Source organism: Tupaia chinensis, unplaced genomic scaffold (genome assembly GCF_000334495.1).
Source record: "Tupaia chinensis unplaced genomic scaffold, TupChi_1.0 Scaffold000447_1, whole genome shotgun sequence".
NCBI lineage: Eukaryota > Metazoa > Chordata > Mammalia > Scandentia > Tupaiidae > Tupaia > Tupaia belangeri.
Window position 1 is genome coordinate 583,456 of NW_006159952.1, and position 13,021 is coordinate 596,476.

Here is a 13,021-nt window from a genome sequence, read left to right on the forward strand (position 1 = left end):
TTTGTATCTTTATAGGACTTTGGAGATTATTCAGTGGGTTCTCCTCATTAGATAAATGGAGAACCTGAGATTCAGTAGCATATTAAATAGCTGTTTACCCGAGGCTGGCTAGTCAGTGGCATACCTGGGACGAGGACTTGTCAGTCTCGGCTTTTTGCTGTTAAACCAGCTCCCTCTACTAGATGAAATGTATTTTCATTGGAAAGTACTAAGATACATTCATTAATAACATGTAGCTCTTTATAGCCTTAAATAAAGTCCTTATTTGTCTTAAAAAAATGTCAGTCCCATGCCAGGATGCACTGGACACTTTAGCTTTGTGATGGCCATGAGTGCCATCCATCATACTTGCTCATTAGGTTCATTGTGAAATTGCCTCATGTATTTTATGATAAACCCTTAGGGATTTATTTCTCATTAAAAAGCAAAAGTTTTTGTTTTTTAAAAGAATTATTTATTTAGTTTTATTTATTACTATTTTTAATATGCTATAGGGAATATGCATACACATGTGAGAGAGAAAAGTTTAGTTTTAGTTTTACTATATGACATGTATGCTCACCTGATTCAGAGCAAGAAAGAGAGTGAGCGAGAGAATGAGAGAGAGAGAGAGGAAAGAATGTGAGAAATCACTGCCCATGCTGCAATCCCTTCTCCCCCTTTAACTTCTCAGGATTTTGGGCACACAGGCCTGGTGTGTTTTTCAAGCCACAGGTCTAGGACATTAGCCCTGCAGTCAGCCATGTAGGATCTGGCTACCTTAACTGTCATGCCACCCAGCTGGCCCTGATTTTATTTACATTAGGAATTAACATTGAGGTTCTTTTCCTTGTAGCAGGTATAGAGTAAATTAGCATAATAGCATTCTTCCATAAATGATTCCTTTAGTATATGTGGAATTTTTTGCCTTTTTTCTCTTAAGTGCCTACAATTCTTCCTTACCCTACTTAAAAAGTTTTCTGTAAGTAGAAAAATAAAATAAAATAAAATTGCAGCTACATTGGCTTTTACATTACACAATGAAGAATGTTCTCCTCAGTTCATTGGCCCAAGAGGGAATTCTGTGAATGCTTTTTGGAAACGTTTCATTGGTAGTTCCCTGAAAGTATGCTTTGTATTGTTCAACTGTTACAGATGATCATATTTGATGCTGATTCTGAGGACCAGCGAGACCTCGATTTAGCAATCCTGACAGCGTTGCTGAAGCGTGAGTGTTCAAGGGGGGCTTCAGTGGTTCCTCACTTCCTCTTCTCACGTTCCATGACACTTTGTATACCGAATGTGTGACTTTCTTTCTTTTACTCTAGGTACAAATTTATCAGCATCAGAACAATTAAATCTGGCAATGGCTTGGGATAGAATGGATATCGCCAAGAAACATATCTTAATTTATGGACAACACTGGCAGGTATAGTGAAAATGAAGTTGTTTGGAAGAAAATATTTATTTCCTGATTCACCCTCCCCTCTTTTCCAAAAGCATCTAGAATACAATATCTTTTTAAAAATTCTCTCTGAGTCCATGAATGATACCTCTTTTGAAGTTTTCTTTTTGTTGCCTTGTCTGATTTCCCCTAGATGGTTTTTTTAAGCTTTTGCCATAGGTCACATGTACTCACCAGAGAGAAGAGAGACAACAAGACACAGAGAAGGAGAAAATGAGAAATCACCTCCCCGGGGGGTGGCTACGTCGTAATCCTTCTTCCATATTCCTCTTGGGATCTTGGGCACACCTGCATATGTTCCTGTTGTGATTTTCAAGCTGCTGGGTTTGGGACTTGAACCATAGTGAGCCACGTGGGAATCCAGCCACGTTAACCACCACATCACCTGCTGGCCCTAGCTGGTGTTTTTTTTTTGCCATTGGGTTCCTGTGCTCGTTACAGTGAGAGAGACTGAGAAAGGGAAAGTAAGGAATCTCCCCCAAGGGGAATGGCCACATTGTAATCCCTTCCCCTCTCGGGATTTTGGACATGTATGTACATGAACTCAGTGTGATTTTTTTCTTTTTTTTAAATGGAGAGATTTTTGCTGTAGGGTGTATGTGCTTTCTGGAGATGGAGAGAGAAAGAGAGAGAAAGTAAGCCTGTCCATTAATTTAGGAAGCTGTGAGATCTTTACCATAGTCAGTTTTCCCATCCAAAAACATAGATTTTTTTGAAAAATTTATTCCAGATGTCTTCACACAAGTTCTGCACTTTTCTTAGTAAAGTTGTAGTGTGCCTGTGTGGTTTTGAGCTTAAACACATGTAATCCTTTAGTTGTTTTACTTTCTTAATTGTCTTCACTTTTCTTACTTATTTGGACCCTCTGAAGCCTGGTGCACTGGAACAAGCAATGTTAGATGCTTTACTGATGGATCAGGTGGATTTTGTGAAGCTCTTAATAGAATATGGAGTGAACCTCCATCGCTTTCTCACCATCCCCCGACTGGAAGAGCTCTATAATACGGTGAGTAGGGAACGTTTCATCAGTCATTTCCCTTCAGATTAATTAAGATGTCTCCTTGAATGTTCGTATACAAAGATAGTTTATAGAAAGATTTTCAACCAAAGGAAAAATAATCTTTTTTTTTTTTTTTTTGAGAGGTTTTTCCTATAGAGCACATGCACTCACCAGAGAGACAGAGAGAGACAGAAAGTGAGAAATCACCCCCCAGGGGAGATGGCCACGCTGCGGTCCTTTCTCCTCCATTCTCCTCTTGGGATCTTGGGCACACATGCACACACACCGGCATGAGTTTAAGCCAGTGGGTTTGGAACTCAAGCCGTGGTTGACTACATGGGAGTCCAGTGACATAGCCATTATGCCAACTGCTGGTCCTGGAAAAACAGTCTTATCAATTCCATTTTATCCCAGTAAGACATAGTTAAAGACAAAGATGCAAATAAGAACAAATTGCTCTTTATTGAGTTATTGGAAGTATCTCAATCTGAGACCACTATTACAATGCTGTCCCTGCAACTTTCCTACACAGATCTTTTGTTGAAACCAGAGTGACTTAGTCATTATAAAAACCCCAATTGCTCAAGCTGTGTAGCCTTGAAATATCCTTCCTTGTCCTCGGTAACTTATCCTTTCTTTAAAGACCTATTCATAGCCTGTTTTCTTGATTACCTAGTTAGTTCAGAGCAATCTGTTCCTGGAAGTGTGAATTATCTGTAACTGTTTTTGAGCACATACATTGTTGTATTGTTGAATGTCTTTCGGTGCAAGTACCCACTTTTCTACTACTGTAAACACACCACCATTGAATCCCTTAGAAGCCAGTTGGAACACAGTAAGGTTCAATAGTTCAATAGATCTGTTGATGGAATGTACCTGTTTGACAGGATTTTTAATTGTGTAGTAAAACTTGCTTATGATAAAGGATAGCTATAAATTCTCGGCATGTTGTGATCCTTAGGATTTATATTTGTAAATTGTATACAATATTTCTGCTTCTTACCAAGAGAAAGTTAAAAGTATTTAGTCTATGTATGTATGTGAGCTAGCTTTGAGAAATATTTCATTTAATTCCATCTTCACTTGGGAAACAACTTCATTAGAATTAATTGCCTTAAACTGTAGAACTAAAGTTTTAGAATTCAGGTTTTCTTGTTTATTCTAAATGAAGTGTTTTTCTCCTGCTAACACATGGTAATTGAAGGGAGTAATGTTTCCTTTTATTTTTTATCACAGAAACAAGGACCTACTAATATGCTCTTACATCATCTTGTCCAAGATGTAAAGCAGGTAACCTAATTACGAAAGAATGAAAATCTTTGTATGTTGCCTTAGCTTTGTGGGCGAGGAGTCACCAGATTTTCCTTCATAAATTCTGTGCTGGGATTTTCTAGCAAATTACTTGCCTCTTTACCTGTGATTCTGAACAATTTCATCACCAATCCATACTCTTACATTTTTTCGCCTTCATTTGCCTTATGTTTTTAAAAATTTGCTCCATCGAGTAAGTGACATTAGCTAATAAAAAACAGGGAGACATACAAGACTTCCAATCAGAACTTCAGCTTAACATGATACAAGAGTGGTCTGGTGATGATGCTAATACCAGCCGAAATAAAGGAGTGTGTAGTTTTTATCTTTATTGGTGTACTACTATGTGATTGCCCTATGTTTGGTTAAGTAACTTTATTCACATCCCCAGAAAAGTGCAAGTACACTTTGTCACTACAGTTAAAATCCATCCCTGATATACTTTACAAGTTCTTTTTTCACTTTTCTGAAGTCTGACATCTGTTGGAAATATGTAGACTGTGGCAAAACCAGAGTGAAAGGAAGGCATTTAGTTGGCAAATCTGCAGTAAGCAAATGTGTCCATGCTGATGTAAACTTGGTCTCTACTGATTTCATGCTACATAAAAATGATTTCCTTAAATTATTTCCTTCAAGCCTGTCACAATTAAATGAAGAAAAAGGAATGAAATAGCTTAAATATACTTTTAAGATTTTTTAGGTTCTTGCTATAGGGTGTGTGTGCTCGCCAGACAGACAGAGAGAGACAGAGAGACAGAGAGCGAGAAATCCCCCCCCCAGGGGGGATGGCCATGCCGCAATCCCTTATCCTCCACTCTCCTCTCGGGATCTTGGGCATGCACGCACACGCACCCGGCGTGAGTTTTAAGCCAGAGGGATGGCCATGCCACAGTCCTTTCTCCATCATCCTCCTGGGATTTTGGGCATCTGAAGTTACTTTCAAGTTGCTAGTTCCAGCCATGCCGCAATCCCTTCTCCTCCACTCTCCTCTCGGGATCCTGGGCATGCACACACACGCACCCGGTGTGAGTTTTAAGCCACCGGGTCCGGGACGCGAACCATGGTCGACTACGTGGGAGTCCAGCGACATAGCCATTACGTTAACTGCTGGTCCCTATTCTTTTCTTTTCTTTTAATGAGAGAGAGGAGGAGAGGGATAATGAAAGGGACAGAGAGAGAGAAAAGAAGGAGAGAAAGAATTTGGGGGGACAATGTCCTCCTGCTCTAGCCTTCTAGTCTGCCTGGTGGTAGCTGTGTGGTACTATCCTGCCTGTCTAGGTTGGTCTGAGAATGAAGTCTAGGCTTCCCATGTGGCTTCACCTATTGCTGCAGCACCCTGCTACTTGTGCCACCACAGCTGAACTATTTTCTTCTTTTTTATTTCTTCTACATCTTTCCATAATTTATTTTAAATATGATATAGTTAGTACTGTGCTAAAGGTGATAGCTATTTCCACAAAGGAGAAAGAGACTGAAAAGGTAACCCAATGTTAATTTCAGATCAAGTCCATTCAGTATACATGACAGGACTTCAAAGTACTCATAGAGAAATGCAATTAAAGCATGAGTTTATCTGATGCAAAGGAAGTTTAAAATCTATGCATAGTCTTTTCATTAATGTATGTTTTCTATGAACTTTTTAAAAAATAATTATTTTATTTAACTTTATTTATTTATTTTAATTTGACCAGAGATGGGCAGAGTGACAGAGAGAGAGAAAGTGAGAAAGCAAGTTGCCGGGTCTGGGACTTGAACTGCAGTCGGCCATATGGGAGTCCAACACCCTTAACCACCAAGCCACCTGCTAGCCCCTATTTTCTATGAACTTTTGAAGATCTCTTGTAGTTGATGATTTTACTTCTGTTGTAACTGTTACATTATTTTTATTTAAAAGCAATGTGCGTTTTTTTTTTTTTTTTAATTTTTTTTTTAGAGTTTTCTGCTATAGGGCACATGCGCACCTTGGAGAGACAGAGGAACAGAAAGTGATAAATTGCCCCCCAGAGTGGATTGCCATGCTGCAATCCCTTCTCTTCCATTCTTTTCTCAGGATTTGGGGCACACATGCACATGTGCCCAGTGTGAGTTTTAAGCAGCCAGGTCCAGGACTTGAACTGTGGTTAAGTACATGGTCAATTGCACCATCTGCTGATCCCCCAAAACAATCTTTTATATTATATTTAAGTGTATTTTATTCAAATGTGCATGTATGTATGTATGCATGATAGGGAGAGTGAATGAGAGAGAGATAGAGAGCAGGAGAAGCAGAGAACAGGTGTAAGTATGCACTGATGTCTATAAAACTAAAAACATGAAGGCTAAGATCCTTTCTCCTTTTGAATAAGCAGATTGTATCAATAGCTAGTCACAGTACTAGCTCAGTTTGTAGAGATACTAAAAAGTATGAGTCTACCTTTTTGTGGTTCATTTGGTTCTAATCCAGTAGCACAGAGAAAGAGACGGAGGGAGAACTGAAAGTTAAGTTCATTGCCTGTGTTGGTTCCAGCACACTCTTCTCGCAGGCTACAGAATAACCCTGATCGACATCGGCCTGGTAATAGAATACCTCATTGGTGGAGCATATCGCAGCAGCTACACTAGAAAAAATTTCAGAGCCTTCTACAACAACCTCTACCGAAAACATAAGGTAACATCACTGAAAAATACTCAGGTAAAATGAAAGATAATTAGGAATTATAGTTTTAGAAAAACGGCTAGGGAAGTTTAGATGGGATTAGCTCCCAAAGTGGACATTCTTTGTATGAATATCTTTAATCCGCTATACATAAAGTGCTGTGTGCTAAGTACCCGTGTGCTGGTTGGGAATGAACATCAAGATCAGGAGTTCAGAAACTCCTAGAAGGAACAAATGTACGAATAACTACACAGAATGTAAAGCGGGATATAGTAGGTGCTATACTGATGTAACAGTAATGAGATAGATCAGAGGGAGAGATGACCAGTTCTTCTTTCCTTTTCTTTCTTCTTTTGAGACTATAGAAACCAAAAGCTAAACAGAATACAGTCTATAAACTCATAAGAACCCATAGTCTGGACATGACAACCTTGGGATAAGTATGTAGGTGTTATATTGGAAGGTGCATGGAGAACATACAGTACTCAAAAAATACAAATTAAATATACTTTGTTTTCAGTTAAAGTTTTGAAAGTATAGGAATGTAAAAATTATAGAGTAGCAGAGGAAACATTGCTTCCTTTTTTTTTTTAAGAGTTTTTTCCTGGTTGATTAATTCTTTCTCTTTTAATAATTATTATTTTTTCTTTTTTTTTAAGAGACATATTTGTTACAGGGTATGTGTGTTCACCAGAGAGTCAGAGACACAGAGACAGAAAGCGAGAAATCACTCCATGGAGGGATGGCTATACCACAGTCCCTTCTTCTCCATTCTTCTAATGGGATTTTGGGCACGCAGGCACACCTGCCTAGTGTTAGTTTTAAGCCACCGGGTTTGGGACTTGAACCACAGTCGACTATGTGGGAATCCAGTGACGTAACCATTACCCCATGTGCTTGGTCCATCTTTTATAAAACATGTTTAATTTTATTTTAAAAAATTTATTTAGTTTACAGTCAGTCACTGTATATCATTGCAGCATACAAAATGAGTATTCCCATCCAACATACATTATATGTTGACTCAACCAAAAGATATTGCCATACATGTCTTCTTTGTCAAATAATTTTCCATTTCTTGTTTCTTATATATTTTACTCTCCCCCTTGATTCCCTCCCTCTTCCCCTCTGCCGTTTCTCACCCTTCTCCCACACTGTCTGTGGTATCCACAGTTGCTTTCCATTTTTTTCCTCCACATTTAATGATTCTCAAAAGATCTTAATTAAACTAAATACTTTCAGTGGTAAGCAGTTGATATAAACGTATGTGTGAACACATGTCTGACTTTAGGCGTCAAACTCAGTGAGTAGAATGCACATACTATAACGTAGCACCAGGCTCAGGCTCTACAGTATATAGCTTACTGTGCTCATTACACAGGTATTTTTTAAATATTTTTTTTAATTTTAAAAAAAGGCGTTTTAGCTTTAATAAATCAAAATAATAAATATTAAGAAAAATTTGCTTGGGCCAGTAGGTGGCGTGGTGGTTGGGGATGCTGGACTCCCACAAGGCCAACCACGGTTCAAGTCCTGGACCTGGAGGCTTGCTCTCTCACTTTCCCTCTCTCTCTTTCTCTCTCGCTGTCCCTCTCTGGTCAAAATTAAAAAAAAGAAAAGAAATAAATGAATTAATAAATAAAAAATAAAATAATTCTTTAAAAAAAAGAGGAAAAAAAAAGAAAAATTTGCTTAAGTCTTAAAGCCAAGAAAATGGTTAGGATTCTTTTCAAGTAGTAGGTAGATCCTAAAACCTGAAAAAAAAGATATGGACAAAGCTAAAATCTAATATAAAGGGCACTGTGGTATTCTTCTGAAATATTTTTTTCTCTCTCCATTCCCCCTTTTACCAAAAAGATGCATAAACTAGCTTTGTGAAAAAATAAGTTTAGTTTCGGGACCAGCAGTTAGTGTAATGGCTATGTCGCTGAACTCCCACATAGCCGACCGTGGTTTGAGTCCTGGACCTGGTGGCTTAAACTCACACCGGGCACGAATGCGTGCGTGCCCGTGATCCTGAGAGGAGAATGGAGAAGAAGGGATTGTGGCATGGTCATCCCCCCTGGGGAGCTATTTCTCACTTTCTGTCTGTCTGTCTCTCTCTGTCTTTGTGGCGAGCACACGTGCCCTATAGCAAAAACCTCTCCACCAAAACAAACAAACAAACAAACAAAAAACCAGTTTAGTCTCAATTTGGGCTGTTATTTGCACAAAATCCCATAAGAATATTATTTTATTTAATTGTCTTTGCTGGAACCTTTTATAAGGAACTTCAATTAGACTTTTTAGAAAGCCTCCCCAGGTTACTGAGCCAAGACAGGAATTCACCATCTGACTGTGCCTATAAGTACCTGTACCTGAAAGCTTTTCGGGCCTGTCAGGAAGTGACATTCTTTACTTACCTGCCAGGCAGAACTGTTTATGGTACCAGACAATCCTCCCAAGAGCTTCTGTTGGCTTTCTTGAGATCTACCTTAGTTCTTTACCTTTCTAGTCATATCTTCAGGTATGATATTCCAGTCAAAGCTCTGGTAATAACCAGTATTTCCGATTTCTGATGCAAGGCAATAGATATTATTAAACTTATGCAAATAACCATTCTGCCACAAAATAAGAATACTCACAAATATTTTCCAATTCCAGAGCAGTCAGGAAGGGAGAAAAGTTTATCTTTCAATGAAAAAAATAATTTAACAAATTGCTGAACCTATCAACAGCTCAAAAGAAAACAAAAGTTCTTAAGTCTAGAAAACAAAGCATGGGAGAAAGTCAGTAATATTTTATTCTAAAGTCATAAATTCTGTTTTACCAGTTTGTCTAAAAAATATGGAATGTGGGGCTAGCAGATGGTGTAATAACTACGTCACTGGACTCCCACATAGTCAACTGTGGTTTGAGTCCTGGACCTGGTGGCTTAAACTCACACCAGGTGCATGTGTGTACGTGTCCATGATCCTGAGAGAAGAAGGGATTGAGGTGTGGCCATCCTCCCTGCATGTTGATTTTTTTTGCTTTCTGTCTCTCTGTCATTCTGGCGAGTGCATGTGCCTCACAGCAAAAACCTCTCCAAAAAGAATGTGGAATGCTTCACGAATTTGCATGTCATCCTTGCACGGGACCATGTTAATCTCTGTATTGTTCCAATTTTAGTATATGTACTGCCAAAGTGAGTCCTAGAGATATTTTTGCTATAGGACATGTGCGCTCTCCAGAGAGACAGAAAGTGAGAAATCACCCCCTGGGCTGGAGTGGCTGCACTGTGGTTCCTTCTCCTTTGTTCTCCTCTCAAGATTTTGGGCATGCACACACACTTACCTGGCGTGAGTTTCAAGCTGCTGGGTCTGGGACTTGAACAGCAGTCGACTACATGGGAGTCTAGCAATGTAACTGCTATGCCATCTGCTGGTCCCAAAATTACTTGTTTCTTAAAATTGGCATTACAGATTAGTAGCCTGAGGAGATTAACAGGATACCCTCAGTATCCACAAGAGTTTGGTTCTGGGACCCCATGAGCTACCCAAACTCTCAGATGCTCTAGTTCCTTATAGAAAACAGCCTGGGGAACCAGCAGTTAGCCTAATGGCTATGTCGCTGGACTCCCATGTAGTCGACTGTGGTTCGTGTCCCGGACCGGTGGCTTAAAACTCATGCTGGGTGCATGTGCGTGCGTGCCCAAGATCCTGAGAGGAGAATGGAGGAGAAGGGATTGTGGCGTGACCATCCCCCCGGGGGGTGATTTCTCGCTTTCTGTCTCTATGTCTCTCTCTCTCTTCCTGGCGAGCACACGCGCCCTATAGCGAAAACCTCTCCCCCCACAAAAGAAAGAAAACAGCCTGACATTTACATATAACCTATATACATCCTTCCATATATTTATTTATACTTGGATTATTTATGAGACCTAAAACAAGGTAGGTGCTATGTGAATAGTTGTTATACTGTGTTGTAGGGAATAACGACAAGGAGACAGTCTGTGCAAGTTCAGTACAGACATAACCATCATAGGCCCAACCACAGAGAATACACGGCAACGCAAGACATTGTCCATCCTCCGTTGGTTGAATCTACGGATGCAGAACTCAAGATACCAGGGTTAGGTGACATTAGCAAAAGTCATTTGGGGCATTTTTGTTGAGAAAAGAGCAGGAGAAGTGAGGTGCACAGTGCTGGCACATTGAGTCATGCTTTTGTAGCAACAAGAAGACCTTTGTCGCTGAAGAACAAGTGCTAGGAGATTGTGAAGGATGAGACTGGAAAGGTAGTTTGGGGTAAGATCACTCAGAAAGCTTAGGATATCAAACTACTTTGGATCTTTATTTATAAACAGGTGAAGTAAGAACCCAGCTTGTCCTTAGGAAATGAAAACCAAAAGCAACAACAAAAGAAAAACAAAGGGAAACCTAAATCTCACACAGAAAATAGTCTTTATTAAGTTTTCAGAGGCAAAGGGATATTTAAGGAGGTATCCACTACTTCAGTGAAAGAGAACATACGAGGTCGTCGGGAGAGTCATGATGTGTTTTTCTAGGTTTTTGTATGCAAAAATGCATCATGACTTTCCCGATAACCCAATACGTTGCTGTGTCAGACAGGAGGACTGCTTTTAGTGGTGGTGATACCAGTGCAGAATTGGGGACCTTCCCCTGGTTCCCTTTCTAGAAATGGCCCTCTGGTATGAAATACTCAATAATCTGATTGTTTTCCGGTGAGAGAAGACAGAGTTTATTGTGTTTCTTAGTAAACTAGATCATAACAGTTACTAGTACTGGGTTTGGAATCAGAGGGGTCTAGTTTTGCTCAGTAGTAGTTGTGTAAACTTGAGTAAAGAACTTAAGCCCTGTGTTAGTTTCCTCTTCTATAAAACAGGACTATTAATGTACTTTTCTTTTTATTTATTTTAACAAATTTGCTAGGATTGAATAAGAGAATACCTAAAATATCCATATTCATGGTACATAGAGGTTATAGAATAATTGTTACTAATAACTGTAGTTATTATAATGATAAGTTTCATTTTATATAATAATAGTATTAATAATTTGGGTATTACCTTTAAAGATGTCTTGACCTTACTTAATCATTGTTCAATTTTTATCCATAACGTAAAAACTAAGAATAAAGCCGTTCGAAGCCTATGGTTTGTATCATATGTTTTATTTCAGTCCCTTTAAGAATGTTTCTTTTTGTTATTTCTCACTGATGAAAAAAAATAGCTATGACTCATGTTGTTATTGGGCCTAGCCTCTGGAATTGCAGTGGAGATATTATATAACACTTGGAGAAATTCCATAACTTTCTAACTTAACCTTAGCCTGGAGCTGTTTGTGAATGGGAACTTTTTCTTATCAGAGCTATAAATCTTTATTGCCTATTCTGACCTTGTTCCAGGTATAGAACATCCATTGATTCTAATGGAATTTCCACATAGAGAAGGAATGCAGATACATAATAGGGAACAAAAGCCTGTGTTCTCTAAGGTGTTAGGAAAATAGCAGTGTACGTAATGCAAAAATTATGGGGCGAATGAGTAGTTTTCAAGGAGATTAATTGCTAATCATGGATGAGAGACAGAGACAGCCACTAGGGATAGAACATGACATGTTATTTGGTTTTCATTAGTGTCTAGAAATAAAAAGTGGTCAACTACTATAATCATTTTTTGTTTGTTTGTTTTATTTTAAAAACAAAATAACAACATATGCCAGAGAGTGACCAGTTTTGCTGACAGCCTCGCCCAGCACCCCAGTCACTGGAGACGTTCCTCAGGAAGTAGAAATGAGTCTACAGAAAGCACGCTGCATTCCCAGTTTATTAGAACGGCCCAGCCTTACAAATTCAAGGTAGCACATACTTGTTTTTAGATTCGAAAATGAAATCGTCTTTGCAGACAGAGACTGTTTCTTTGTTTGAAGTTGGAGGAAGGGAAGAACCCACAGAGGACCTATTTACAAGTGCCATAAACAGATGGTGCAAGTCAAAAGCCTAACACAGCCGTCCTCCAGCCACAGCGAACCAAGGCCCAAGACGCTGGTGACAGAGGACTGTCAGGGCTTGCACTTCAGCCTCTCTTCCTCGTTCCTTCCCTGCTGTGTCCACGTGGTGATCTGGGCAGGCAGCCTAGAGGATGGCACTAAATAAATGGAATCATCACCCCAACATCACACCCTTATCCTTCTCAGCACAAGCCCAGGGGGATGGCAAGGCTGCTTGCTTCTCCTTCACTTTTCTCTGCCTGGAGCTTTGTATCTTTTTCCCCATTTAAAGCTTTCCTGAAATTACTTTTGGCCTAGTATTATAGCTTGTCAACGATAATGTATTTGTGTGCATGTTGTGTGTGTGCACACACTTGTGCATGCAATGCTGTTACTGTTATTCCCCTTGCCTGGACTTCCTCAGACCCGCTTTTCTCTGGGGATAAATGCTTTTGCTCCAGAGTGTCCATGTAAATGGTTACCATGCTGGCTGAAAAAGGGTTGCCTTCTATAGCTCCTGGGATGAAAAGGTATTTTATAATACCACCTTTGGTGATATTGGTTGTAATTAATAGAGATGAATTCCATTTATTTAAAGAAATAGAGAATATGGATTACTTTTTTTTTTTTTTTGGCTCTTTCTCCTCAAATGAAAAAAA

At 39.3% G+C, this 13,021-nt stretch overlaps 1 protein-coding gene and 1 non-coding gene across 2 annotated transcripts in view; one reads left to right on the forward strand and one right to left on the reverse strand.

Annotated features, from left to right (window-relative positions):
• Positions 1-13,021, forward strand: part of LOC102471583 (transient receptor potential cation channel subfamily M member 6) — a 207,034-nt gene that overhangs the window by 37,303 nt on the left and 156,710 nt on the right. The window contains exons 9-14 of the mRNA XM_006155328.2: positions 1,135-1,207; positions 1,308-1,408; positions 2,316-2,450; positions 3,681-3,734; positions 6,262-6,402; positions 12,096-12,230. Of these exons, the coding sequence (XP_006155390.1) occupies positions 1,135-1,207; positions 1,308-1,408; positions 2,316-2,450; positions 3,681-3,734; positions 6,262-6,402; positions 12,096-12,230 (639 nt within the window). The remainder of the gene's footprint in view (positions 1-1,134; positions 1,208-1,307; positions 1,409-2,315; positions 2,451-3,680; positions 3,735-6,261; positions 6,403-12,095; positions 12,231-13,021) is intronic.
• Positions 9,462-9,564, reverse strand: LOC114009052 (U6 spliceosomal RNA). The gene has a single exon (XR_003550528.1). It is a non-coding gene; the product is annotated as a U6 spliceosomal RNA (small nuclear RNA).